This window comes from Camelus bactrianus, chromosome 32, assembly GCF_048773025.1.
Source record: "Camelus bactrianus isolate YW-2024 breed Bactrian camel chromosome 32, ASM4877302v1, whole genome shotgun sequence".
Taxonomy (NCBI): Eukaryota; Metazoa; Chordata; class Mammalia; order Artiodactyla; family Camelidae; genus Camelus; species Camelus bactrianus.
In genome coordinates this window covers 138,063-165,729 of record NC_133570.1, presented here as the reverse complement: position 1 = coordinate 165,729, position 27,667 = coordinate 138,063, and the positions used below count along the sequence as shown (strand labels likewise).

The window sequence follows — 27,667 nt, the reverse complement described above, 5'->3', positions numbered from 1 at the left end:
CCGGAAGCCCTCACCCGCGCCGTCCCCCCACGCGCGTGCCCGCCGCTCGCGCCCGCGGTCGCCCCCGCCCCCTGGGGACCTGCGACCCACACGCCGCGTGCCGCGGAGCCTCCTGGGAAGTGGAGTTCGGCAGCGCCCTCCTCGCGCGCGCGCGGCCCCAGGAAGCGGGGCGGTCGCGCCCCTTCTTTGTCCTTCGCCGCCGCGCGCGAGGCCTGTGTGCGCGTGCGCGCGCGCGCGCGCTGTCTCGGAGTCCGGCTCCGGCCTGTCAGGAACCCGCGGAGCCGCCTGCATCGCGCCGGGCCGGGCCGGGGCGGTCCCGTGGCCCCGGCCCCGCGCGTCCGTCGTCCGAGGTCTGGGGGTGCCGTGCGGACTCTGCAGGTTCGGGGCCGGGTTCCCGGGGGGCGGGCGGCGGAGCTGCGGGGAGGGCCTGGGGTGGCGTTGGGGCCCCCGTGGGCGTCCGCGGTGGGGTGCGGGGCGGCGGCCGACGCGCCCTGACGGCGTCCGGGTGTCGGGGAGGCGGCGCGCCACGGCCCCGGCTCTCACGCGCCGGTCGTTTCCTTCCAGACGCGCTTTCTGAGGCGGTGGCTCCGCACGTGTGTCCCCGCGGGTCTCCGGCCGCGAGCCCGGCGGGTGCGGCTGCGGGGCCGGACGCGGGGCTGGTCGCGCGGGGCGTCGGCCGGGGAGTGTCCGCGGGGCTTGTGGTTGCTCCCCAGCCTGGTCCTCCGGCTTCCCCCTTACCAGTATGCTCCCCAACTCTCCCTCCCAGGGCTTGTCTCCTAAGAAACAAAAACCCTGGACAACTTGTGCCCGCGGCTGGCGCGGTGGGGCCCTTGTCTCCGACTCTGATCCACCTCTGCCCTTGGAACAGTCACTCACGATTTCTGGTCTCACGCTTGTCATCCTAAAAAGGAGGGAATGGAAAGAAATGATCCCTTTCCCCCCTAGCTCTGATGACTTTTGCTGTCATTAAAACATCCGTTATTTGCTTTATTTTAATTATTATTGGCTGTTTAATTTGTTTCAACCACATGATGCTGGACTGACAATGCTCCGCTTGCCTGTTCTCTTGGGTTTAAAATATGTTGTATTTTAACATTTACGCTGTGGTCCGTTTAGAGTATCATCTTTTCAAATGAAAGTCGTTCATGAGCCCTTCGACAGGAAATAGTCACTGCTAACATTTCGTGCTTTTCTTTTAGTCAGTAGTTATGTGTATGTTTTTAATACATATTTATTGCCTTTAAAAAACAAAATTGGGAATATGCCACATGTCCTGCTTAAAGCCATTACAATATATCACAAATACGTTAAGCTGAAATATTTTGTCCCAAGTGGGATGTACAATCGGGGGAGTTTTTTTTCAACTGGCCCCTGAGAATTTATCTTTCTCTCGTTTTTGTCCTTCTTGGGCCCTGGTGCCCTCATTTCTGGATGGGAAACTGTATCATGCTTGAACCAGAGATGTAAACAGGGACTCCCGAGGCCTTAGCTCCTCATCCTCCCTCCTCTGCTTGGAGGGGCTGTGGCCACGGCTCTGGGGTGGACTGTGTGGCACCAGTGGTCCAGACCTGCCACTTCTGCGTGTGTTGCCTCAGCAATGAGCGCTGAATGCATCAGAAAGACAGTATGCTGTAGAGGATTTCCGGCACGCAGTAAGTGGAAGTAAACGTTGCTTTCACCTTTCCCTTGAAATCTCGCAGAACCTGATGCTGAGTGGAACTACCCGATGATGATGAAGATGGTCCTTCCTTCTGAAAACAAATGTGAGCGCTCACAGGGAGAGTTCAGCGCTGTGCTGGAAACTGCCCCGGTAAAGACACACCATGAGGTTAAAATGGGCCGCACTGTACAGGGAGGGGCTTAGGCTTCATCTGCTCAAGGGACACCCAGGAGTCATGCAACAGAGCATTCAAGGGGTGACTTCTCCCTCAAGAGCCAACTTGCAAAAACATTTGTCTAAATCAGAGTAAAGTAAGGTCGAGTCTGTATGTTCAGAGTAACAAATGTCAGAAAGATTTTACAACTACCACACTGATGGCTTATCACACTTGGTCCACCTGAAATGCTCGACTCTGTGTGTTCTCTGCCAACTCTTCCTCATTTCGACATGTCTCTGCTGTTGATAAGTCTCCACTGAAATGCAGCTATACTCCACAAGTAGTTTTTGACAAAATTACAAAGGAAATTAAAAAAAAAAATTTTAGGGGGTAGTTAGGTTTATTTATGTATTTATTATTATTATTTTTTTAACAGAGGTACGGGGGCTCGAAGTCAGGACCTCCTGCATGCTAAGCATGTGGTCTGCCACTGAGATATACCCTCCCCCTACAAAGGAAAGTTTTAAATCACATTGTGAATTTGGCTGTCTGCTTAAGGAAATGGTTTGAATGTCAGTGTAGTTTTATTCATGAGAATGTTGAAGTTTTTATTATGTAAGGTGAAATGAAAGTGTAATGCAGAGGAAATGACATTTTTATTGTAGGTATATTTTCCTGCTCTTGGAGTGTGTGTGTGTGTGTGTGTGTGTGTGTGTGTTTATGATTGATTATTTAACACCAAACAGGTTTTTACATTTTTAAATGTAAAATCTTAAATTTTACATTCATTGACTTTACATAAAATTACATGGTTTTTGCATTTGTGTCATGTATAGGGAAATCTTCCTCCAAATTACACAGATATTCACTTGGGTTTTCTTTAGGCACTGTCGTGGTTTCTATTATTCTAAATTCTAATCCATCTGGAAGTACAGTTGACCCTCAAACAATAGGCTTTGAACTGCATTGGTCCACTTACATGCAGAGTTTTTTCAATAAATACTACGCGATCAGAGGGAAGTTGGTCAAATCTGCAGATATGGAGGACAGACTAAAATGATACGAGGATATTCTTATGCGCAGCGTGGAGGTGGGGAGTTGGCGTCCCTAGCCCCCAAGTTGTCCAAGGGTTCACTGTAGTTTGTTGTAATGTGTGAGGTAGTTAACCCCCTTTCTTTTAAGTGTTAATCACTGCTCCCGTTCATCAGGTAATGTGGTTTTACTTTGGCTTTGAAATGCCACATTTATGGCACCTTAAATTTTAAAATATTTGGACCATTATGCTTTATTTATCTTTATCTGTGTATCTTTTCTGGAGCCAGTGCCAAATACTTTTTTGATTCTTATAACTTTATAATATATGTTAATATTACATGGGCCTGTTTACATTCATTATTTTGTATTTCCAAAAGTGTCCAAGCTGTTCCTGAACCTTTTTTCTTCCAAGTGAACTTTAGAGTCGCTTGTTAAAGAAAAACTTCCTGAGATTGTGATTGGAGTTGACTAAAGACGTGAATCATTAGGGCTAAGTTGTCTTTCTTACGTGAAGCCTTCCTATCCCAGAACAAGCCCAAACTGTACATGTGTGAAGTCTATTTTCATAATCCCTATTGGTGTTTATAGTTTGTTTCAGATAGATCTTACAGGTTTCTTGTCGAGGATATTTTTATATGTTTTATGTGTTTTTTCCTGTTATGGGTAGATTTTACTTTCTACCTTTTTATTGGTTTAAATAAGAAAGCTGTTGATCTTACAGAACTATGTTTATTGATCTGGAAAGATGGTTTGCATAGTGAGAAGAAAACAAAAACTATTTTTAAAAAAATTTGTGGGGGAGGATGTAATTAGGTTGATTGGTTGGTTGGTCGGTTGGTTTATTTATTTTAATGGAGGTACTGGGGATTGAGCACAGGACCTGCCTGTGTGCTAAACAACCCTCTACTGATGAGCTATACCTTCTCCCCAAAAAACTATTTTGAAATGTGACCAGATACTTAAATTTTGTTCAAAAATTTTCATTAGGGTGGGGGGAGGGTATAGCTCAGTGATAGAGCATCAAATAACATAACCTTAAACATATAATCCAAACATCAACAGAATTGCAAGGAAAAACTGAGCAATCTATGATCACACTGAGAGAGTTTAAGATACTTCCTTCAGAAAGTGAATAGAATTGGCAGACATAAATTAGGAAAGTTATAGAAGATTTTAATAGGAAACTAAGGCTCAGAAAGATTAAGTTTGTTTGTTTTTGCCCGATGTCACATAGCCAGTAAAGGGAAAATGTTGATTGAACCCCAGTCTGTTTTACTACAAATCACAAAAGCTTTTCAAAATTCCATCTGCTTAAAATGGAGGTACCTTGTCCTTCAAGCACCCTGTCAATTGATTTATGCTTCATTGTGCACAGTGACCATTGTCTGGATCTCTGAATTACTTACATCTGGTTCTTCTTTATCTGTGTGCTTCTGCTGTTCTTTTATGCTATATTACTTCTGTCCCTGGCTGCCCTGTTTCTGTCATATAGAAAACACGCTCCAGCCTCGGATGATCATGAACTCCTAGTTCTTAGCAAGAGAAAAGATTCTAGGCTCATTGTGAATATACCAGTTGAAGTCTGTTTGTTCCTCAGCCTGCAGATCCTGGTTCCCCACAATAAGCCTGCTCCTGTGAGACGAGAAAGGATTTCCTGGAGTCAGGAACTCATTCTTGCTGTAGAATACCTTGCCAAGACCTTGCACGAGGGCTCCGGGGCAGAAGAGAGGACACAGGATAGAACACATCTCGGACTTGCTAACCTTCTCGAACAGGCAGCTGAAATGACCACGTTACCAGTGAGTTGGGGTTTATTCTTCATTATTTTCCCGGGGGATTAGAAGAGGCATGTTAGTCTTCTAGTGAAAAAGAAAGGAGTAAGTGGTTGAGAAATCAGGGGAAAATAATGGAAGATCCAGGTTGGGACAAAACTGAAGCAGTGGTATATTAACTATAGGGCCTTGAGGAGTTTTTTTTAATTGAAATATAGTCAATTATCATGTGTCAATTTCTGGTGAACTGCATAATGTCTCAGTGATGCATATACATACATATATTCATTTGCATAATCTTTTTCATTAAAGGTTATTATAAGATATTGAATATAGTCCCTGTGCTATACAGAAGAAATTTTTTATATCTTTTTATATGGAACACTTCACAAATCTGCATGTCATCCCTGTGCAGGGGCCATGCTAATCGTCTCTGTATCATTCCAATTTTAGTATAAGTGCTGCCGAAGCGAGCATGAGAAGGTCTTAGAGTTTGGATTTTTCTAAGCCATAGTGTCCTGCATAATTATTGAATTTGAGCTGTAAACTAGGGTCTCAAATTTTTGGCAGGTGTAATCAATAAGTATGTTCATATGAGTTGCTTTAGCCAAATGAAAAAGCAAACTGATTTTTCATAGAAAGTGAGTATTTGTTGGCCATTCCTTGATGAAGCCTTTAAATAAATAAGTGGGCGTCTCTAAAGAGAAATGCTGTAATAAATACACAGTTATGGTTGTAGCCATTTTTCATGGTTTTCCCCTGTGTGTGACCCAAGGGGAAGATGCCAGAGCAGAACTCAGTCCCCATAATTAAATTTATTTGTTGACCTCTTTGATTGTGAAGCAGAATCCACAAGCAGAAAAGTTCATAAAATGTAGAAATGCAGCTTAACGTATCATCAAATGAACATCCTGAAACCACAGTATCGTTTCAAGAACCAGAGCATTCCCAGCCCAGATAAGGCCCGCCTGTGCCCTGTCCCGATCACGGCGTCTCCCCCGACAGAGGGGGCCAGGACCCCGACTTTTAGAACCCTTCCTGCTCTTCTTTCTAACTTCACTCCTCTGTGGTCTTCACTCTTGAACCCCGCAGTTTGCTTCTGTCTGCTGTTGTGTGCTGTCTTGTGTTTTGCTTCTGTCACTTAACGTTTTGTTTGTAGACTCATCGCAGTTGCAGACTTCTCTCCCATTAAGGTAGCTTCTTAATATCACTGAATCCAGGCAGTATCCAATTTCCAGTTCTCATAGATTTGTAAGTTGTTTGTAGTTTGTTTGAATCAGAATCTCAGTACAGTTCATACGGTGCAGTTGATTGAGCTGTCTCTTAATCCGTTGGCGCTTTCTAGTTTTCTCTCGCCAGGTACTTGTTGAAGAAACCAGGCCATTTATCTGTAGTTTCCACTGTCTGAAGCCTTTGCATAGATGCTGCAGTGGGTTGTGTCGTCATTTTGCTAACCACACCCCTGCAGTGTTAACCTGTCCGTCACCCACTTCTTATGAATCGGCAGCTGCAGGGCTGGGCTGTCCAGTGTCGAAGCCCCACCACATCCAAGTTAATTAAAGTAAATCCCTCAGTCACAGAGGCCAGCGTGCAAGGGCTTGGCAGCCACAGGTTGGGCAGCCACGAATCGGGCAGCACAGATAAAGAGCATTCCCATCATCCAGAAAGTTCCATGGGACAGATCTGCTCTGCAGGCTTGGTCAGATCCAGGGTTGACTTTGGCAGGAATGCTTCAGAGGTCATGGCACATGCTTCTCTTGGGATGTGCATACGGTCTGCTTGTCTGTCTTGCTGACAGCTTTATGTGACTCCTGCCCAGGTGGACTGTTTCATTAGGGACTGCAAAATGCTGGCATCCTCCTGCTAACATTTCTTCCTTATTTTTAACTAGAATGCTGCTTACTAGCATGACAAGGTAGATCAAGGCTCACTTTGTACATTTTCTGCCCCAGACCTTCAGTTAATGTTATAAAACTTAGTTATTATCTTACAAGTTAGTTACTAATTTTAAAAGTTTTTGTTGCCAAAACACAGAACTATACCAGATTTTTTGTATATTGTCTTGGTAGCCAGGAACTTCTTAAGCCCATTTACTTATTCTAATAATTTTTCTTTAGATTTGGTTAGATTTTTCCATGTTCAGAAAAATATCAGTCATGCTTTTTTTTTTTTTTAGGAGAAAAAAATTCCACTGACTTCCTAGTTTGCTAAAACTTTCTACAACAGATAAATACTGATTATTCTTCAATTTTGGTGTGTTCATTTTGTTCTTTGTTTCATCTTCTTATTTTTCATACTGTTACTTCTTCCTTGGGAAATCTAGTCCTTTTTGAAAAGTTTTAACATGCTTTTTAAAAACTGTGCTAGATTTTTCTGTTATCTGTAGTTCTTTGCAATATACATTCTTCCATTTACAGATATTGAAGTGATTATATGCTTTTTCTTAATCTGTTAAGGTAGTGACTATCATTGTTTTTTTAAAAACTGTTAAGTCAGCCTTGAAGTTTTGGGATAAACTCCAGCTTAAACTCCAGTCTTGATGTATTTTCTCTTTTATATACTGCTCAGTGTAGGAGTTTGGTGACTTTGTTTAGGATTTTTACATCAGTGTTCAGGTGTAAGTTGGCCTTTGCTCTTCCCCTGCAGTATCCTTATTGGGTTTTGTTATCAAGGTCATGCTAGAATCAGAAAGTTTAGAGTTATGTTCTTGCTTCCGTATTCTGTAAGGGTTTAGTAAAATTGGAATGATTTCTGTGTTAAATATTGACAATTAACTGGTAAAGCCATTTTTTTGTGAGAAGATTGAAACTCAGGGCCAGTGTTTTCCACATGACCGTTGCATGATTTATAAAGTCATTAATGAGTAAATGATACATTTAAAGGGCCAGATAAAATGGTAGATTTTAATATAACAGAATGTGAGAGGTTCATTAATAAAATTGAAGATTCTACGTGGCAGCTCATCTGTGTGAGACCAGTTGATTAGTTTTGGTGTGGTCTTGAAGGATATCCATTGTTAACTAATTCTAAGTGTTTTTAGGGTTGTTTGGTTGTTGTTTAGGCAGTCATCCCATCTGTGACAGTTTTACGTCTTCCTTTCAGCATTTACACTTTGTCCTTGCATTTTATTGTACTGGCCTCCTGGTCAGTCCTGACCCCGCAGTACCTGGTGGACAGAAGTGGCATTAGGAACACCCCTGCCTTTCCCTAGGCGGTCACTGTCCACTGCATAGCACATTACAGCTACTCTCACCCCTGACTCCAGCCGCCTGGAGTCAGCACAGCCTCTGCAGCTTGGGGGTGCAGTCCCCCACAAGGGTGCCTTCATTTCACTTGCCAGCCATAAGTTTGGGAGCCCCCAGGCCACCTGCACTTCTGACCCACTGGCTGCAGATTTGGGGGCTTCCCATGACCCCTCTCAGGTTTGTGGGAACAGTTCACATGACTCAGGAAAGTGCTGTACCTAAAGCCTACGGTTTTATTGTAAAGGACACAAGCTGGGACTAGCCAGATGGAGAGACGCAGGGTGAGGTCTGGGGGTCCCACATGTGGAGGTCTGCGCCCTTTCCCCATGGAGTTGGGACTCACCCCCTCCTGGCATCTGTCTGCCTTTACCAAGCAGGAAGCTACCCGAGGCAGCAGTATCCAGGGTTCCTACTGGGTGTTCATTGTGTTGGTGCGAATGGTAAAATCACTGGCCATGGGGCCTGAACTCATTCTCCAGCTGGCTCCCCTCCCTGGAGGTTGCACTGATAGCCTCTGGCTCGAAGCCCCAACTCTCTAATCACATGGCCTCTCATCAAACTAGGGGGTGGGGGGCCACCACCAATAACAAAGGAAGTGCCAGTCCCTGGGGAGATTCCAAGGCTTTAGACGCTCTATCCCAGGATCCTGGGACAAAGAACTGACTGTCTTTATTATACAGCAGGTCGCCGTTAGCTACACGTACTGTTTAAATTAATTAAAATTAAAAAGTCAGTTGCTAGTCACCTGTGAAGCATTCGGTGGATGCTGGTGGCCAGTGGCTACTGTATTAGATGGTGCAGATGTGGAAAGTTTCAGTCATAGAGAATTCTGCTGGACCACATTCTGGTCCTCAGAGAGCAAGTATTTAGTGTTTTAACATTAAGTATGACGCTAGCTGTCGATATTTTGTAGGTTGTGATTATCAGATTAGATTTCCTTCTGTTTCTGGCTTGTTGATAATACTTCACGATGAACAGCTTTTCCTCACACGCCTTTCCTGCATCTGTTGAAGTGGTAATGTTTTTTCTCCTTTATTCTGTTAGTATGACTTAATGATGTCTGAATGAGTATGGTGCACTACTGAAGGAAACCTCATTTGATCAGGCCATATTATGCCTTTTATGCATGGCTAGATTCGATTTGCTAATATTTTGTTAGGAATTTTGATTCTGTAAGAGTTACTTGCCTATAATGTTCTCCTCTTGCGTTCTTGTCTGATTTGAGATCTGAGCTCTGCTGGCCTTATAAAATGAGTTGAGTAGTCTGCACTCTTTCTTTGTTCTCTGAAATAATTTATGTGAGGTCGTTTTATTTATTCCTTAAACATTGGAAAGAATTCACCTCTGAAATCATCTAGACCTTGAGTTTTCTTTGAAGGAAGGTTTTAAATTCTGGGGGTCAGTTCCTTTAAGACTTATGACTAATTCAGACTTTCTTTTTTCTTGTGTCACTTTTGAGTACATTGTTTTTGAAGAAATAAATCCATTTCATCTAAGTTGTCAAATATGTTGGCATAAATGTATTGTTACATTTTCTTTTTAACAGTTTTATTGCAATACAACCTCAGTAGGATCTACCTATTTTAAGTGTGCAATCCAGTGATTTTTTTTTCCCCAGTAACTTTATGTTGTGTAAATCCAGTTTTAGAAGGCCATCATCACTGTCCAGTCTTAGAAAGTTTCCGTCACCCCAAGAGAGTCTTTGTGACATTTGCAGTCAGCCCCTCTCCCACCCCCAGTCTGAGGCAGCCACGAATTTGCTTGCTCTCTGTATGGGTTTCCTGCTTGTATGTGTCACACAGATGGCTTTCTGTAAATGTGTCATCTTGTGTGTCTAGCTTCTTTCAATTAGCATAGTGTTTTTGAGGTCCATCTGTGTATTAGGTTAGAAGTTTTTATTGTAAAAGAGTGTTCCATTGTATGGATATGTGACTTTTTATTTATCCATTCACTACTTAATGGACATTTGGATTATTTCTACTTTTTGGCATTAAAAGTAACGTTAATATGAACAGCTGGGTACAAGTTTTTGTATGAGCCTGTGTTTTCATTTCTGTTGGGTATGTACGTAAAAGTAAAATTATATTGAACTTTTTAAGAAACTGCCACAGTTCCAGTGTCATTTTTTATTGCTACCAGCATGAAGTTCCAGTTTCTCCACGTCCTTCCCAACGCTTGTTACTGTCTTTTTTTTTTTTTAACATTTTTTTTTTGAGTTATAGTCAGTTTACACAGTTGTGTCAATTTCCAGTGTAGAGTACAATTTTTCAGTTACACATGAACATACATATATTCATTGTCACATATTTTTCGCTGTGAGCTACCACAAGATCTTGTATATATTTCCCTGTGCTACACAGTATAATCTTCTTTTGTCTGTCTTTCTGATCAGTCATCCCAGTGACTGTGAAGTGGTGTCTCATTGTGGTTTCAGTGTGCATTCCCTTAAGAAGTAATGAGGTTGATCATCGTTTCATGTACTTATTAGCCATGTCTCTATCTTCTCTATTAAAATGTATTCAAATATTCTGCTTATTTTTTTAAAATAAGTCTGCTGCCCTTACATTCTTAGTTTTTCTTTGTAAAGAAATACCTTATCTCACACTTACTCCTGATGAATATTTAAGCTGGCCACAGAATTCTGGGTCAACAGGGTCTTCCTTCAGCACTTCCTTCTGCGCTTTTCAACAAGTCATTTGCAGTCATTTGAATCACTGTTCCCTGGAAGTGATGTGACTTTTCTTTTTGTAGCAATTTGATTATGATGCGACCGGTCATGGATTTCTTTGTGTTTGTCCAGTTGTGGGTTCACTGAACTTCTTGAATCTGTAGGCTTGTATCTTTTGCTAAATTTAGGGGAGCACTCAGCTGTCATTTCTTGAAACTTTTTTTTCACCATGCTTTTTCTTTTCTCTTTCTGGGACTCCCATGACACGGATTTACTCTGTCCAGCAGTGACCTGAGCTTTGTCCATTTTTAAGTCTTTCTCTCTTGTTTGCTCAAAATGGATACTTTCTCTGGACCGTCTTTCAGGTTTCCTTCTGAACGCCGACCCCCTGAGCAGCTGCGCCTGACCCCTCCCCCGCGAGCCTGCCATCCCACCTCCTGTCCTGACGCCTGCGCCTGATCCCCAGGCTTGTGTCTTACAGAACTCGTTTGCCTTTGAAGACTTATCTGTGGACTTCACCCAGAAGGAATGGCAGCTGCTGGAGCCCAATCAGAAGGACTTGTACAGGGATGTCATGTTGGAGAACTACAGCAGCTTGGTGTCGCTGGGTAAGGAAAGCTGCGCAGAGGGCCTCGTGTTGTGCCCAGGACCTGGCTTTTTCTCTCTTTAGTTGTGGAGAGCTTCCAGTATTCTGAATGATTCTGGACCAAAATGTAGGAGATCAGAGTTCCTTGGGCTGGGACACCAGGGAAGGTGCTTGGCTCTCACTTACTGCTAACGAAGCCTTCATTTCGTTGTGCAGCCCCTGAAACTGATAGGACCGGTGGGAGTGGTGGCACCTCTGGCCCGTAACTTGCTGTGGTCCCCGTGTGCTGCCGCGCGTGCTTGTCAGAGCAGCCCTGTGTGGCAGGGATGATGACTCTCCTTTTTTTTTTTTCCTAACGAGGAAATTGAGGCAAAGAGGGCTTAAGTAACTTTCCTGAGGACTGACCGCTAGTAATTGAAGGAGCCTGCATTTGAACCAGGCAGGCTGGATGGAGCCTCGGAAGTGTCTGTGGTTTTGGGCTTGAATAACAGAAGTGAAAGATTCTTAGACCTTGTTAGCCACGGGAAGATCCTCATTCTGTTGAGAATCGTTTACTCTGTTGATACACAGTTGGGTGGGTGGCTTCACTGGGTCCACTCATTCCAGACCCTGCTCATTCTTCAGTGGCCCTAAAGGCCTTTGCGATTTTCCTGAACAGGGTACAGAGTGACAAAGCCTGGTGTCATCCTCAAGCTGGAGCGGGGGGAAGAGCCGTGGGTAGGAGACGGAGGAGCGCCGAGGACAGATGCCGTGGGTGAGTGTGAGAACCCGGCCACCGGGGTCAGGTGCAGCTGCTTGGCGCGGGGCGGGGGCGGGCTGTCGGCGTCTTTGACACGTGCCTGAGCTCTTTTCAGAATCTCTAGGACCCGTGGTGATGGTGCGCAGCAGCCGGCGTGGGCCGCTCGGGTGAAGCACTTTCGCACGGGGCAGCTGTGCTCGCAGCTCCAGGTGAAACATTTTCAGAGGCTCGGGGCCCTGATGGTGTTTATGCCCTGGCTGTCACATCTGGACTCTGACTTCCTGTTAGGTGTTCCATCCCCAGGCCTGGCTCACCTCCCCGGCCCTCCCCTCCCCTGCAGTTGGAGACCCCTGTGCCTGCATGGCGGGTTTTTATTTTCCCCCACTTTGGGTGTCTCTGAACGTGCCGAAACCTGCCCTGCAGAGTTCAGTCTCATGCCAGAAAATGCAGTCATCATCCCTCCCAAACCCTTTGTCCATTTCTTCCCTTTTTGTTTTTGTTTTGTTTTGTTTTGTTTTGTGGGGGTGCGTGATTAGGCTAATTTATTTATTTAATGGAGGTACTGGGGATTGAACCCAGGACCCCATGCATGCTAAGCATGTGCTCTACCACTGAGCTATACCCTCCCCCCATTTCTTCCCTTTTTAAATTAGGTTCTGGTGTGCTGTTTCTGTGGGTTAGACACCATGGAGTACATTGAACTCGTTCTACCATTTTGCTCTAATTATTTAAGTTTTTTGCCCTTTGGAAGACACCTTTTTAGAGACTTCTCAACTCCCACTTAAAACTAGGCCTGTGATGTCCGCTTCCTAAATTTCCCAAGTTGCTGGGTAGGTCCAGGTTCTCTTCTTCTGTGCGTTTTCTCCCCCCACCACCGTGTTGAGTTCTGACAGGTCCAGCACCACGCAGACCCACTGAACCCCCCCCCCCGCTTACTTGCTGCGTGGCAGGGACTGACTGCAGGTTCCCTCGAAAGCAGACCCTGAGATACTGATCTGAGTGCGAGAAGTTAATGGGGGTGTGATCCCCGCTGTGCAGTGGGGGGAAGGGATGTGGGATGGGGCGGGGGGGGGATGCCATGAAGGGTGTGCGGCTTTGCTGCCACAGGCTGGTGCTCAGTGCTGCCAGGAGCCCTCCCAAGACCAGAAAGCGATGTCCCCCTCCCCCCTCAGCGATTGAGCTTTGCTACGGGGACACCAGGGCTCCAGATTGTCCAGCGGCCCTGCACACAGCCCTGGGGCATGCACTTGCAGCCCAAGGAAGGTCTCAGTGGAGAGATGTGGGTACCAGGGTGGCCCCCACCACTGGCCCAAGTGGCAGTGTCCTCTGCAAGTAGCTGAAGGTGGAGGTGAGGCAATAGGCTGGACCTCTTCTTCAGGGACTTGACAGTGTGAGCCTGTGTGGCCTGTCCAGCTGGTTCTCCCTTCCCCTAGATTTGTGGTCAGCTCCATTTGAGCATTTCTCAGTGTTTTCAGAAACATAATATTTATTTTCTGTGTCTGACCTTTTGATTGTGTGGTGCTGTCTCTGTCTAGAAACTAATCCTTTCTGCACAAACTCTGTCTTCACTGCACTCCTATCCATGAAATGTTTCCTGTCTGCTCCAGCCTACACTTTCCTCACCTTCTTCCCAAGTCCCATTCCAGACCCCACTGCAGTGTATGGAATAATTTTTCATTTGTTGGTCCCTGAGCCTTGTTTGTACACACAGACACAAAGGCTTATAATTTAATGTCTTAAGTTATGGGACACCTAACACCCATTCAATAAATATCTCTCCACAAGGCCATTGTTACACAGGTGTTTTTAGCCAGATGTGTGTCTGATTACGTGGGCTTTTTTTTCCCCCCAAAAATGAGCGTCATGGACCCATAACTAGAAACTGGTTCGGTAGAGTGATGTACGTGTGGTTTTTAAACTTGGTATTCCAGGAGTGGAATTGTAATTTGAGAAATCTCTTGTGATTTTTGCATCCTTATTAATTGAGACCCAGCACTTCAGGGACTGCAAAAAATAATTGAAAAGTAAGAGACCTAGAAAATACCTTCCAGAAGCATAGAACTTAGTTAAGAAGATGAGATGTTTGCATCCAGTTTTTGGTTTTTTTTTTCAAAATTTAAACGTTGAGCACTTCAGGTTGCATTACTTTGCAGTTCAGGGTTCGTTGTCAGAATTTACGCAGAGAAGGACCGTGTGTTGGGGTCTTCGAGACCTCTGCTGTGTTCAGAGAGTCACTAGAAAGACTCAGGGTCCAGGTGTACTTACGTCTAAGGTTTGTTGCAGTGACAACAGGGACCCACGGCTGCATCACAAGGGGAAAGGCCCAAGCTGAGTCTAGAGGAGTCTGTGTGCAGGCTTCCTGTGCTCACTCTAGGAGGGCCACACAGCTCACTTGGTGCACTCAGAATACAGTAACACATGTGATGTTTCTGCCCAGGGTTTTATATTGGGGGTGGTCACGTAGGCCCTCTGCCTGCACCAGCACTTCATACACCCAGAAGGAGACCAGGCACTCAGCACTGACCATATTATTTGTACACAGTTGAGACCCAGGGAGCCAGTTTTGTCACTTAGGGAATGGTGGAAACACTCCCCAAACACAAGTTCCCAAATGCCAGCTGTGGGCTAGCCTGGCCAGGAGGCCTGTCTGTGCAGAGCAGCCTTAGGCCCAGTGCTAGCTCTCTTCTGCACAGACCGCTTGTGCAGTTCATAGGAAATTGAATATATGCTGATTCCTTACACTTCTCAGGCATTGTGCTGGGTGCTGTGGTTACAGTAGTGAGAGTTAGATACTCCTGCCCACGTAATGCTTACTTTCTAGTGGGAGGATCAACAGGAACAGGTTAGCAGCTGACCAAGAGAAAACCCAGACCCTGAAGGGGCTATTGCAGAAGTAAACCAGGTGGTACTGTAGGAGTGTTAGTCCACTCAGGCGCTGTAACGAAGCATCACAGACTGGGCAGTTTAAACAGCAGAGTCATTCTCACAACCCTGAAGGCTGGAAGCCAGACACGAACGTGCTGCCTGCTCAGGTGCCAGTGAGAGTTGTATTCCTGGCTTAGACAGCCGCCTTGTTGGCTTGTGGCTTTGTCTTCCCATGGTCTTTCCTCATTCCTGCCCGTGGGTGCAGGTAGGGGGCCTCCTTGGCGTCACTGGTGAGTACACTAATCTGTTGGATCAGGGCCCCAGCCTTCATGATCTCATTTAACCTTGTTTCCTTCCTTGGAAATTCCATCTCCAAATGCAGCTACCCTGGGGGTTTGGATTTGAACACATGAATCTGGGGGGAGCACAGACATTCAGTCCATACAGAGTTACGTGGAGAGGCCAACCCTGGACATGAAGACTGAGGTGAACAGGCTGTGTGAAGAGCTGGGGGAACATGTTTCCCAAAGGAGTGACAGATATGAGTGCATTACGTCAGGAAGGGGGCTCAGTGACACGGAGAGGCGGGAGGAAAGCCTGTGTGTCTGAAGGTCAGGGTGCCTGGCAGACAGAGGTTGCAGAGAGTGCGGGAGCTGGATCATGGATCTGCTTGTAAACTGGCGGGAGGAGTGCAGATTGGCTCAAGTAATTTTAAATAAAAGTAAATTTTTTGTATGTGTGGTGAGGTAATTAGTTTACTCATTTATTTATTTTAATGGAAGTTCTGGGAATTGAACCCAGGACCTCATGCATGCTAAGCGCACACACTCCTACTGAGCTATGCTCTAATTTTAAATAAATGTAAAATTACATGATTTACATTTTAAAAGTACAACCTGACCATAGAGGGAAAAATGTAATTGGAAGCAGAGAAAACAGTTAGAAAGATATTTCATTGAAATAATCAGATGGATTAAACTATAGCAGAGAAAAGTGATAAAGTTGAGGTATTTGGGATATACGATGACCAAATACAGAGCAATCCCATTTTCCTAGAGGGGAAAAATTTGAGCAAAGATGTGGGGGAAGGTAGATAAAATTTCCAAATGTGTACTTAGTTGGATAATGCAACATTTAAAGTAATACACAATTATAAATTTAATTTTCAAGTACTCCATTTTCAGCTGTCACATTTCCTGAGGCCACTTTATTCAAATTCATAATGTACGTCTCAAAATTGATGTCTGTCATAGACTTTTTTTTAAATTGAGGCATAGTTGGTTTACAGTGTTGTGTCAGTTTCTAGTGTACAGCACAATGCTTCAGTCATACATGAATATACATATATTCATTTTCATATTTTTTCATCATAAGCTACTACAAGATATTGAATATATTTCCCTGTGCTGTACAGTATATACTTATTTATCTACTTTTTGTATACCAGTCAGTATCTGCAAATCTTGCACTCTCAGTTTATCCCTTCCCACCCTCTCCCTGTCTGTTACAGGCTCTTGATTTTAATCTCCAGATCTCCTTTTCCCTCAGTCTTCCCAACTCAGTAATTAACCCTGGAATGCCCTGAATCACTCAGATTCCAAACTTGGGGCTCATTCTTTTTTTTTTTTTTTTGACATTTATGCTTTTTTTTTTAATTGAGGTATAGACAGTTTACAGTGTTGTGATAAATTCTTGCTAGTTTGCTTTTCCTAATCCCCTTCATATCAACTCCATCTCCTTGCTTCTACCTCCCAAATACATATGGCCAACAGCAAGCTGTGGGTTTCCTGCAAGTTTTTTTGCCTTCTATTGACATTTCAGTCCTTAAAAAGTGTTTCACATTACTGATGGTCTTTTGTACCTATAGGCGTGACCTCAGAAAAAGTTCCAAGTATAGGTTATCAATGAAAAGTAAACCTTTAAAAAACATTGATATCACTGGTATCAGTGCTTATTTAGTGAGGAAAGTGAAATAGAGCCATGCAGTAAACTGCAGTTGAGCTGTCAGGATAGTTTAAGAATGCATTTCCACGAAAGAACACGTGGATTTTAAAGTTTTGTGCCTGAACAGAGTATTTGAAAGATGATGGGTTTGCAGTGTGTGGGTTTCTTGGTAATCATGTTGAACATGTATAAGTTTAAATAAAACTTTCAGGAGATTTGAGAATGGGAAGAAGTACACAACTATTTCTCATTCTTCAATCTGGAAGTAGTTTTTGCCATATACTCTCGTCAAACCTGTTGGTTTTCTTCTTAGTATTCAGCACAGTGTACACTTGTGTTGGTTTTCACATTATCTACTTGTTACTTTTCTCATGGAATGTACTTTTCGTAATGGCGGGGGCTTGTTGTCTTGTGACTCCAGCCCTTCCCACACCACCTGGAATGTGGTTTGTACTCGGTGGGTGTCGAGTGAGTTAGTTCCTCAGAACTTTGCATCAGTGCTTCCTGCAACCTCCTTTCTTTGTTCCTCATTGCTGTTCATGTATTTTTCACATTCTCTCCATTTTATAAACTGTTATTTGAAGGCAACCAAAGGTAACTTAATGTACTGTTGCCGGTTCCTGTGTACAGCATGTACATTTTTTCACTACCTAGCGGACAGATACTGTACTTGGGACTTACTTGAGACTAGGAAACTAAGCCTTTAAGTTATTCCTCCCCTCAAATAGCATTTCTGGTTTTATATTCAGTCAGCACAACTATAGAAGGATTCACAGGATTTTTTTCTTCATAGAACAAGTTTTGCAAGTAAATGGTCATATGACTTGGCACAAGGATAACCAAGAGGAGCTGAAAAATATGAAACAAGATCATGAATGTGATGCATTTGGAAAACACTTCAATCTGAGCATGAACTTTATTCCTTTAAGGAAATCAAACAATGAAGGTGACGTAGATGGATTCATTTTAAAACATCATGTAGGTTTACTTATTCCAAAAGCAGATTATGGGAAAATGGAACCAGCTGACCTAAATGTACTGGGTAAATTGTTTCTCCCCACCAAGCCTGAGGAAACTGACACTTGGCTAAAATACTATGAATGTGGTCAGTGTGATAAAGCTAGTTATAGGAAGTCACAGATTATCATTTATCATAGAAATCGTTTAGGAGAGAAGCTCTATGAATGCAGTGAATGTAGGAAACGCTTCAGTAAGAAATCCAGTCTCATTAAACACCAGAGCAGACATGTAAGAGAGATAGCCTATGGCTGTGGTAAATGCGGCAAGACCTTTCCCCAGAAGTCACAGTTCATTACACATCACAGAACTCACACGGGAGAGAAACCTTACAACTGCAGCCAGTGTGGGAAAGCCTTCTCCCAGAAGTCACAGCTCACCTCCCATCAGAGGACACACACAGGGGAAAAGCCATACGAGTGTGGCGAGTGTGGGAAGGCCTTCTCCCGGAAGTCTCACCTCATCTCACACTGGAGGACACACACGGGGGAGAAACCCTACGGGTGCAGTGAGTGTGGGAGGGCCTTCAGTGAGAAGTCAAATCTCATCAACCACCAGAGGATTCACACGGGGGAGAAACCATTTGAGTGCAGAGAGTGTGGGAAGGCCTTCAGCAGGAAGTCACAGCTTGTGACACATCACAGGACCCACACGGGAACAAAACCCTACGGATGTAGCGACTGTCGAAAAGCCTTCTTTGAGAAGTCCGAGCTCATTAGACATCAGACGATTCACACCGGAGAGAAACCCTATGAGTGCAGTGAATGTGGGAAAGCCTTCAGAGAGAGGTCAAGTCTCATTAACCATCAGAGAACCCATACAGGAGAGAAGCCTCACGGGTGCATCCAGTGTGGGAAAGCCTTCTCCCAGAAGTCACACCTCATTTCACACCAGATGACGCACACGGGGGAGAAGCCCTTTGTATGCAGTAAGTGTGGGAAGGCCTTCAGTAGGAAATCCCAGCTTGTTAGACATCAGAGAACTCATACAGGAGAAAAACCCTACGAATGCAGTGCATGTGGGAAAGCCTTCAGTGAAAAATTAAGCCTCACAAATCATCAGAGAATTCATACAGGAGAAAAGCCCTATGTGTGCAGCGAGTGTGGGAAGGCCTTTTGTCAGAAGTCACACCTCATATCCCATCAAAGGACTCACACAGGGGAGAGACCCTACGAATGCACCGAATGTGGGAAAGCCTTTGGTGAGAAGTCAAGTCTTGCAACTCATCAGAGAACCCATACGGGAGAAAAACCTTATGAGTGCAGGGACTGTGAAAAAGCCTTCTCCCAGAAGTCACAGCTCAACACCCACCAGAGAATTCACACAGGAGAGAAACCCTATGAGTGCAGTCTTTGTCAGAAAGCTTTCTTTGAGAAATCAGAGCTAGTCAGACATCAGAGAACTCACACAGGAGAAAAGCCTTACGTGTGCTGTGAATGTGGGAAAGCCTTCAGGGAGAAGTCAAGCCTCATCAATCACCAGAGGACACACACAGGAGAGAAGCCCTTTGAGTGCAGCGCCTGTGGCAAAGCCTTCTCTCGGAAATCACACCTCATTCCACACCAGAGGACGCACACGGGAGAGAAGCCCTATGGGTGCAGTGAATGTCGGAAGGCCTTCTCTCAGAAGTCCCAGCTTGTTAACCATCAGAGGATTCACACAGGAGAGAAGCCTTACCAATGCAGTGAATGTGGGAAAGCCTTCTCCCAAAAGTCACAGCTCATCAATCACCGGAGAACTCACACAGCCAAGAAACCCTAGGGGTTGACAGAGGTCTTACCTCATGTCTCAGATAATAGTCACATCACACATGTCTGAGTGCTCCTGTAGGATAGGAGCACTGAGTGAGGTTACGTAGAGAGAGCTTTCAGCATATCTGTGTTTATTTCGTAGAGCAGAATGATCCTGTGAAAAGCAGTGAGTTTCAGAAACCTTTCAAACCACAGTCAGACCTTATACCGTAAAAAAGTGACAGCAAAGAGGAACACTGTGAGTATCAGAAAATCTTCCAGAGAGCAGGTCTCATTAGCTGGGAATAAACCCCATTCCAGTGAGTTAAGGAAAACTCCATTCATGCTGCAGTTACAACACAGAATATTTTCATCAAGAAATGATGGCTCATTGTACATAAGAAAATGCCATCAAGAATGAAACTCAGTGACAATGCTGTGGTTCAGTCTTCAGCATGCAACCTCACCATATTGTATCCTGTGGCTAGACCTAACCATTTAAGACATTGGAAATAGAAGCTTCTAAAAATAATGCTATAATGGAAAGCCATGCACTTTTTATAGACCTGGGTTCCCAAACACCCAGTTCTAAATGGTTGACAAATGTTCACTCTGAAGTATGAAGTTTTAAAAAAATATGTGAATAAATTGAATCATTGGAGCATCTAAGTAAGAATGGTGTGTAACTCTAGCTTTTCCTGTGCCACAGAATGTGATTCATGTTTTGGAATCGCACATTATAATTAATTGGGAGCATGGGATGTACATGCCTTATCACTCTGAGTCTGTCCGGACTCCACGTGCCGCTGGTGTTTTCTGATTTAATGATACCGTAAAAATGGTAACTAGTGTGGCTTGTCTTCTAACTCAGTAAGTAGCATGACCAGTATCGCCACACCTCCTTTTCCTTATGATTTGTCAGCATATAAAAGGGTCAGTAGTAACAAACGCCAGCTTTATATTAAAGTCTGCATCCTCAGAGCCTGAGAAACAGTTCACAGAAAAGCTGGTGGATAGTATTCAAGGGCAGAACTGCAGAATAGCAGCAGTGAAGCGTGAGCCAAGGAAGGAGGTGTGTGGATTGTGCTGCTTGGCACTCAGACGCAAGGCCAGTGGTGCTGTGCAGGGCCCTTCCTCTGGCAGTGAGACGCCTCCTGCAGCAGGTGTGTGCATCCCCATGCTGGGTGACCCGTGTTTCCGTGTCCTGTGATGCAGTATCGTGGGCACTCTGTGCTGCCAACGCTTTTGGTCTTTTGCAAAATAACTTGTAAACAATTAAATGGAGAGATCAAGTATTTAAGAGTCACTGTTCAGAAAGTGTACAACACAGAGTTTTGTGGTGAGAAATATATTTTTGATGTATTCAAGGAAGTGTATTTTGCCTTCCTGCATGTTTCGCTGATTATGGGACAAGTTATTAAGAAACAAGGTTTTCATGGTTTCATCATTTGAAACATTTGTGTCTCACCTGCCTTTCAGCTATTGCATCATCCACACAGGAAGCTTCACATTGTGCAGTTGATACTATGGAAGTGTGGTTCCCTGTGAAAATGCATGAACCATTCCTTGGCTTTTTGAGAACTGGAATTTTGTAGTGATCTCTCTACAATGTTGCTTGACAAAGTTAACTGTATTTTTTGTATGATGGTGAAATTTAGACAAGTACAGCATTTATTTCCAAACTTGGAAAGACTCAGGCTCTCCCTTACGCACAAGTTTTGTCATTATGGTGTATTGCTCCTTTGATTTGAGCCATATTTTTTCCTTTAGTTACCATTGTTAACATCATTGTTGAAAAGTTGGGGCTTTAAGTAAATGAGAGTAATTTTATGAACCACTCCATCAGAATTTCAACAGCCAGCTAATCCTGTTTTTCCACGTGGTAACTTAAAAAAAAAACTCATTTCCCAAATTATTACTCCTACTCAAATTTATGGACTTCCTACTTTTCTCTCTAATACCTGAAAGTCACTTTACTGGGTGGAGGAAACAGACCTTTGTAAAGGAACAGACATTCACAGTGTGCTGTTTTACTCCGTGGTTTTTTCCATTTTTTTTCTTTCCACCTGCCCTGGTTCTCTTTCCTAGTCCCAGAGATGGATTTATTAGAGATTGATTCATTCATTAGATTGAGCTCAGGGGTCTGTTGTCTTAAAATTTCCTGATTTTGCTCAGCTCTGTTCTAGATTATTCCATTGACTATTAAGCAGTTAGACTCAGCACTGCCTTCGCGAAATGATGAAACTTCAGCGCTTACCTCTTGATTGAATACCCAAGAGCAAAAGATTCTTTCCTCGGGGTCAGGTGTTAGTCATAGGGAGGGCTGATGCCGGCCCCAGAGTTTTCATTTATCCGAATACCCAATGTGGGGCCCAGGTATGCTGTGTGGCGCTCCTTGGGACCTCTGTCTTCTGAAGGGTCACACGAGGGCCCTGAAGCTGGAGACCCTGAGTGCTGGTTTTTACGCTATGTTGGTAGCCACAAAAACTGTGTCTCCACCGCCCCCTCGTTGATTCCTACCATATCAAGAAGCAAGCCGGTGTAAAGTTAGACCAGATTTATTTAGGATCTCTTGACTCACACTCAGTGATGCTGAGATCGAGGACTTGAGGACACCAGGTGCAGGAAGCATCGTCCATCCCTCCTCCTTCAACACCGAGGCTCTTCCTGTGGCCCGGAGACAGTCCTGCAGAGGACAGGCCCTGTGGCATTCCTTTCACTCAGCAGTGGGTGTTTTGCAGGTCCAATCTGTGAATTTTGAGACCTGTGCCAGGACTGCCTTGCATTTAACTCTGATATCCCCTGACACAGCTACGTCTGTATGGATCCATGTGTTCCTGACGTTTTGGTTTCAAGAGCATCACTGAGATGAGATGAGCCCACGAAGTACTGGATTTCTCTGCCAATATCTGCGTTACGTAGCAGAAGATAGATCAGGAGGCCTTTGGATTCTACACTTGAGACCTCTGGCATTTGGTCATTTCATCCTGCAGTGTGTGTCCAGGTTGTCAGTGTCAGGGAGTTTGTTAGTCTACAGACTTGGGGCCAACGAGCTTTCAGACACTGAGCACCTAGTTCTGGCCTCAGTGCTCATAAACTAGCTCAGCCGTGGCCCCTGCAGCTGTGTGCACATTTTTTGCCTGTTACTTTCATCCTTTTTCAGTCCATTTTCCACACTTACACACAGCAGCTAAAAGACACAATTCTAAATACACACCCCTGTGTAATCTGATTACACATGTGTGGGAACACTGCCGTACTGTGGACTGAGAGTGTAATATTGTTATGGTAATTGAGGACTTTTATTACAATTCATGCCTGTCCATCGTTTCTGAGCACTTTATCTTTCCTCTTACACAGTTTTTTTTTTGGCTTTCTTTTCCCTGAGATTCCTACAATCTCCCCTTACGCGTTTTACAAATCTGCTGCCACTGAGATGCCCTTGTCCCTTGGTAATGCCTGCTCAGCCTCTGTGACCCTGCCCTTTTTTGTCACAGATGAGATAACCGTTGCGTGTTTTATCTTTCCCACTAAAGCTGGGAAGCTGGGACTCTTGTTTGTCTGTACATTTTTAGCAGCTGAGGCTTTAGAACCTAAGCACGAATGGTGCAGGTGGCTGTGTTTCGAAACCACCTGGAGAAGCACAGTCGGCGGTGAGAGAAGAAGGAAGCCACCGTGGAAGCAAAGCCAAGGACCGGGCCAAGGGAGCCCCAGGGTCTGGTTCTTGTCTGATGTCCAGAGCCATCGCTGCCCTTCTGCCGTGATTGTTGGACTACTGCTGTGAGACAGCCCAGATACTCTTCTAATAAACCCCTGTGTTTGCGTCAGCGGGCTCCAGTTGTGTTTGTTTCCAACAACCCGAGGACTCCCAGCTAACAGGAGGGTCAGGCTGTGTCGTCAGGTGGGGTCTTGAAGCAGATACTGCGATGAAGTTTGGGGTGCAGGCTGTTTATCGAGGGTCAGCATGAAGTGGTGAAGGATAAAAAAGGCAAGATTGGTTGGAGGCAGAAGTCACCCTGCACCGTAGGTTGTGGGAATGGTGGCTGGACCCGCAGGGACACAGAAGCAAGTTTTTCTCATGAGGGTGTCTCATGTTTGGCCTGGATGGTCAGGCCCATCGAACCCTCAGTCACCAGTCACCAGAGGCAGATTGCTGCCCTGGAGAGGGAGTAGTCTCAGCAGAGGCCGCGCTTCTCCCGAGGCCAACTCTGAAAAAGCTGGCAGGTGGAGGAGTCTGCCGCTGGGCAGCAAATCGCTCCAGAAAGAGTGTCAGTGGAAATAAATGCACAGCCTAAAAGTTAACAGTTTTATTCAGTGGACATTTCTGAGTCCTCGAACCCCTCGAGTCTGGGATGACAGCCTCTCCGATCGCTCTGAGGGACTGCTCTGAAGAGGCGGGGGAGGAGCCAGGATATACGAGTTTTACAGCAAAGACCAAGTAGCCGGAACTTCAAAAGATGACTGTTAAGTAGAGAAAACCAGGCATCCCAAGTTAGGGAGTCTTGTGCTTTTCTGTGTGTGGGAAGGTGCAAAGGTCTGGGCTCACTGAATTCACTCCTGTGACCTGCACCTCAGCTGTCCGGGGCCAGTGCCGTATGCTTTCCCATCCTGAGTCCCCTCAAGGGCAGTGCTCTGGGTGGCTGCAGGGGCCGGGCTGCCTGCTGGTCTCCATCCTGAGTTCCCTCCTCTCACTGTGGGGGTGGTGGCAGCAATGACTTGATGGCGGCGGCATCCTGTGTTTACTGGTATGGCTGCAGTATTTCCATTCGCAAGAGGGATCCGGGTGACATGTCCCCGTGATGACATGGTGCACCCTTCTCCTCTACGTCCTTTCCCAGGGTCGGGCATGTCTTAGGAGCGACTGAGGAAGGAAGGTCAGTGGGACCAAGCACAGCCCTGCTGTCATTTTCTCTCGCCTGTTATCCAGTCCAGAGTCTCCTCACTGTCACCACCTCTGGCTGGTGGTGTGCCCAGACCCTCATTCCCGAGGGTGTCTGAGCCCTCCTTGGACCTGAGTTGCTGTGTTTCTGCAGTTACCATCACAGCTGGGGAGGAAGCTCCCAGACGCACCTGGGTGGGTCACCTGGATCCACTCACACTCACTCCTCCCTGCCCTGGTGTGTAAAGGCCACCCTCCCCTCATGGTGTGTCACATACCCCCGCAGGGATGGCAGCTCCTCCCACCTGCTGGACCCCGGGTGCTGGGAGCCCAGTTCCCATGGCGTATCTGTATCTTACAGTGAGGTGGAAGATGCTCTGTCCCTGTCCCTGATGGTGAGGGATTTGGCGCCCTTTCCAGACGGATGGGTCACTGCTGCTGGGCTGGGCTGTCCCAACGCGCTCGAGCACAGCAGCTTCAGGTGCAGGTGTGACGAGGTGTGTGAGGTGTCCTGGGTCCTCCTGTGCTGGGCACCATCATCTTGCACACCCTTGGGCTGCAAAGTGCGTCCTTGAGTCTGATGCAGTGTATGTGGGGTCCCATACTGGCCAGTCATTCTTTTTTTAAAAAAAATTATTTATTTTTTGTGGAGGGGGAGGTAATTAGGTTTATTTATTTGTTTTTGAAGGAGGTACGGGGGCTGAACCCAGGAACTCATGCATGCTAAGCACGGCTGTACCACTGAGCTACACCCTCCTGCCTCCCCCACGTCAACATCACTACTTGTCAGAGAAACGCAAATCAAAACTACAGTGAGATACTGCCTCACGCCAGTCAGAATAGCCATCGTTTTCATGTGCCTGTTGGCCATCTGGATGTCTTTGGAGAGATGTCTGTCTAGGTGTTCTGCCCATTTTTTGATTGGGTTGCTTGTTTTTTTGATACTAAGCTGTGTGAGCTGTTTGCGTATTTTGGAAATTAGTCCCTTGTCAGTTGCATCATTTGCAAATATTTTCTCCCATTCTGTAGGCTGTCTTTTTGTTTTGTTGATGGTTTCCTTAGCTGTACAAAAGCTTTTGAGCTTAATTAGATCCCATTTATTTATTTCTGCTTTTATTTGTATTACTCTAAGAGCTGGTTCGGAAAAAAATACTGTTGTGATTTATGTCAAAGAGTGTCCTGCCTATGTTTTCCTCTAGGAGTTTTCTAATATCTGGTCTTACATTTAGGTCTTTAATCTATTTTGAGTTTAATTTTGTATACAATGTTAGAGAATGTTCTAACTTCAGTCTTTCAGAGGAAGCTGTCCAGTTTTCCCAGCACCACTTACTGAAGAGACTGTCTTGTCTGCATTTTATATTCTTGCCTCCTTTCTTGTTGATTAATTGACCATAAGTGTGTGGGTTTATTTCTGGATTTTCTATCCTTAATTTCTCTCTGCTGATTCGTTGTTAGTGTATAGAAATGCAACCGATTTCTGTATGTTAATTTTGTATCCTGCAACTTTACCAGATTCATTGATGAGCTCTAGTGGTTTTCTGGTTGCTTCTTTAGGGTTTTCTATGTATAGTATCATGTCATCTGTAAACAGTGACTTTTTACTTCTTTTCTGATTTGATTCCTTTTATTTTTCTTCTCTGATTGCTGCGGCGAGGACTTTGAAAGCTATATTGAATAAAAGTGGTGAGAGTGGGCATCCTTGTCTTGTTCCTGGTCTGAGAGGAAATGCTTTCAGCTCTTCACCATTGAGCACGCTGTTAGCTGTGCGTTTGTCATACGAGGCCTTTATTATGTCGAGGTGTGTTGCCTCTAGGCCCACTTTCTGGAGAGGTTTTTTTTAATCATAAATGGTTGTTGAACTTTATCAAAAGCTTCTTCCTCATCTGTTGAGGTGATCGTTTGGTTTTTATTCTTCAGTTTGTTAATGTGGTGTAGCCCACTGATCGACCTGCAGGTGCTGAAAAATCCTTGCATCCCTGGGACAAATCCCACTTGATCGTGGTGTACGACCTTTGTAATGCATTTAATGTATTGTTGGAGTTGATTTGCTAGTGTTCTAGTAATTTTTTATTGACATTAAATTATAAGTGTTTTCTTACTAATTTTGGAATCTCCTCTGTATCTGTAGTTACGTTGAATTTTTCATTAATAATGCTATCGGTTCTCTTTTATTCTGGCTCCATGTTGGCGGAAGTTTATTTATCCACTTTTATAAGGAACGAGATTTTGATTTTGTTGACTTGTCAGCACCTTCGTTTCTGTTTGGTTAATTAGCTGAAAGCTGGGCTTGGCAGAGGCCAGTACTGAGATACGAGAAATTCTTTGGCAGGATATAGGGATTTAAGGAAACGTGATTGTTGATACAGATTTATCATGAGTAACTCACTCACTAGGTCCCCCAAATTTGACCTCCAAGAGGGACCAGAAGACACTTCTTTTACTAGGGCCTTGAGAAATTACAGGTGAGGGGAGTGCCAGTATCCTAGAAAAATGTGCTTGTAGACCAGCGGTGAAGGTGGCAGCTGAAGTGAGACCCTTGATGTCAAAGGAGCCTCTAGGATTCTGGGATGGAACAGACCTTGTGGCCAAATTTAGTTCTGAGAGGCAAGTTGGGCATGGTTACTGCTGTGTGCAGGCTTGCGGTCATGGTGGTGACCAGGATTGCTGGACCTACAGAAACCCTTGGAAGTGGCTAGTTGATCATGTGATCTTAAGACCAGAATAGATGGACAGTTTGTGAAGGTCTTATCTTTATAATAAAAAAAATATAGACGCTGGATATCCTTTAGGCTAGACCCTGTAATTGGGTCACAAGTACATACTGTAGGACTCAGGAACTGTCAGCAGGCCGTTCTCCTGTTCTGTCAGGCTGCCTGCCCCCGGCTAAGCAGGTGCATGTTAGCACAGGTGGACTTAACCACGAGCACGATCCCACTGTGACACCCTCTCTGCCTTAGCTTGGGCCACTGGACCTGAAGCACGTGATACACACAAGACGAGACACGCCGTCACCTTTGCTTTTTCTGCCTCTTCTAGGCACTCACGTGAGACAGAAAAACCCACAGGCTTTGTGTCCAGAGGGCCGCGTTCAGCCACATTGCCTTTTCCTCGGACTCCCTTGTCCCTGACGTTCTAGTTTCATTCCTGTTGGGATTCTAGCAACCAGCCAAGTCAGTTACTTCTGCTAAGAAATTAGTCCATGTCTGTATTACCAGCCACCCGTCCTCTGTAGGCAGCAGAGGTCCAAATGTCCTGCTCTTAGCTTTGACCCCTGGGAAGGGTTCCCTTAAACCTGTCCCTTAGGGTCTTCTCCAGATGGGGGGACAACACCCATCAGTGGTCCCTTCCAGACGGTGCTGGCACATCTGCG

The 27,667-nt window shown here is 45.1% G+C and overlaps 2 protein-coding genes and 1 non-coding gene across 3 annotated transcripts in view; 2 read left to right on the top strand and 1 right to left on the bottom strand.

Annotated features, from left to right (window-relative positions):
* Positions 1-152: 152 nt before the first annotated feature.
* ZNF84 (zinc finger protein 84) lies at positions 153-23,245 on the top strand. The gene is made up of 6 exons (XM_074356686.1): positions 153-378; positions 1,701-1,810; positions 4,450-4,651; positions 11,004-11,145; positions 11,782-11,877; positions 17,465-23,245. Exons 3-6 carry the CDS (start codon positions 4,637-4,639, stop codon positions 19,447-19,449), a joined length of 2,238 nt encoding a protein of 745 aa, XP_074212787.1. The 5' UTR covers positions 153-378; positions 1,701-1,810; positions 4,450-4,636; the 3' UTR covers positions 19,450-23,245.
* On the bottom strand, positions 4,995-5,101 carry LOC123614931 (U6 spliceosomal RNA). The gene has a single exon (XR_006722435.1). It is a non-coding gene; the product is annotated as a U6 spliceosomal RNA (small nuclear RNA).
* ZNF140 (zinc finger protein 140) overlaps positions 11,116-27,667 on the top strand; it is a 34,902-nt gene continuing 18,350 nt past the window's right edge. Inside the window, exons 1-2 of the mRNA XM_074356723.1 lie at positions 11,116-11,145; positions 11,782-11,877. Coding sequence (XP_074212824.1) covers positions 11,869-11,877 — 9 coding nt within the window. The 5' untranslated portion in view covers positions 11,116-11,145; positions 11,782-11,868. The remainder of the gene's footprint in view (positions 11,146-11,781; positions 11,878-27,667) is intronic.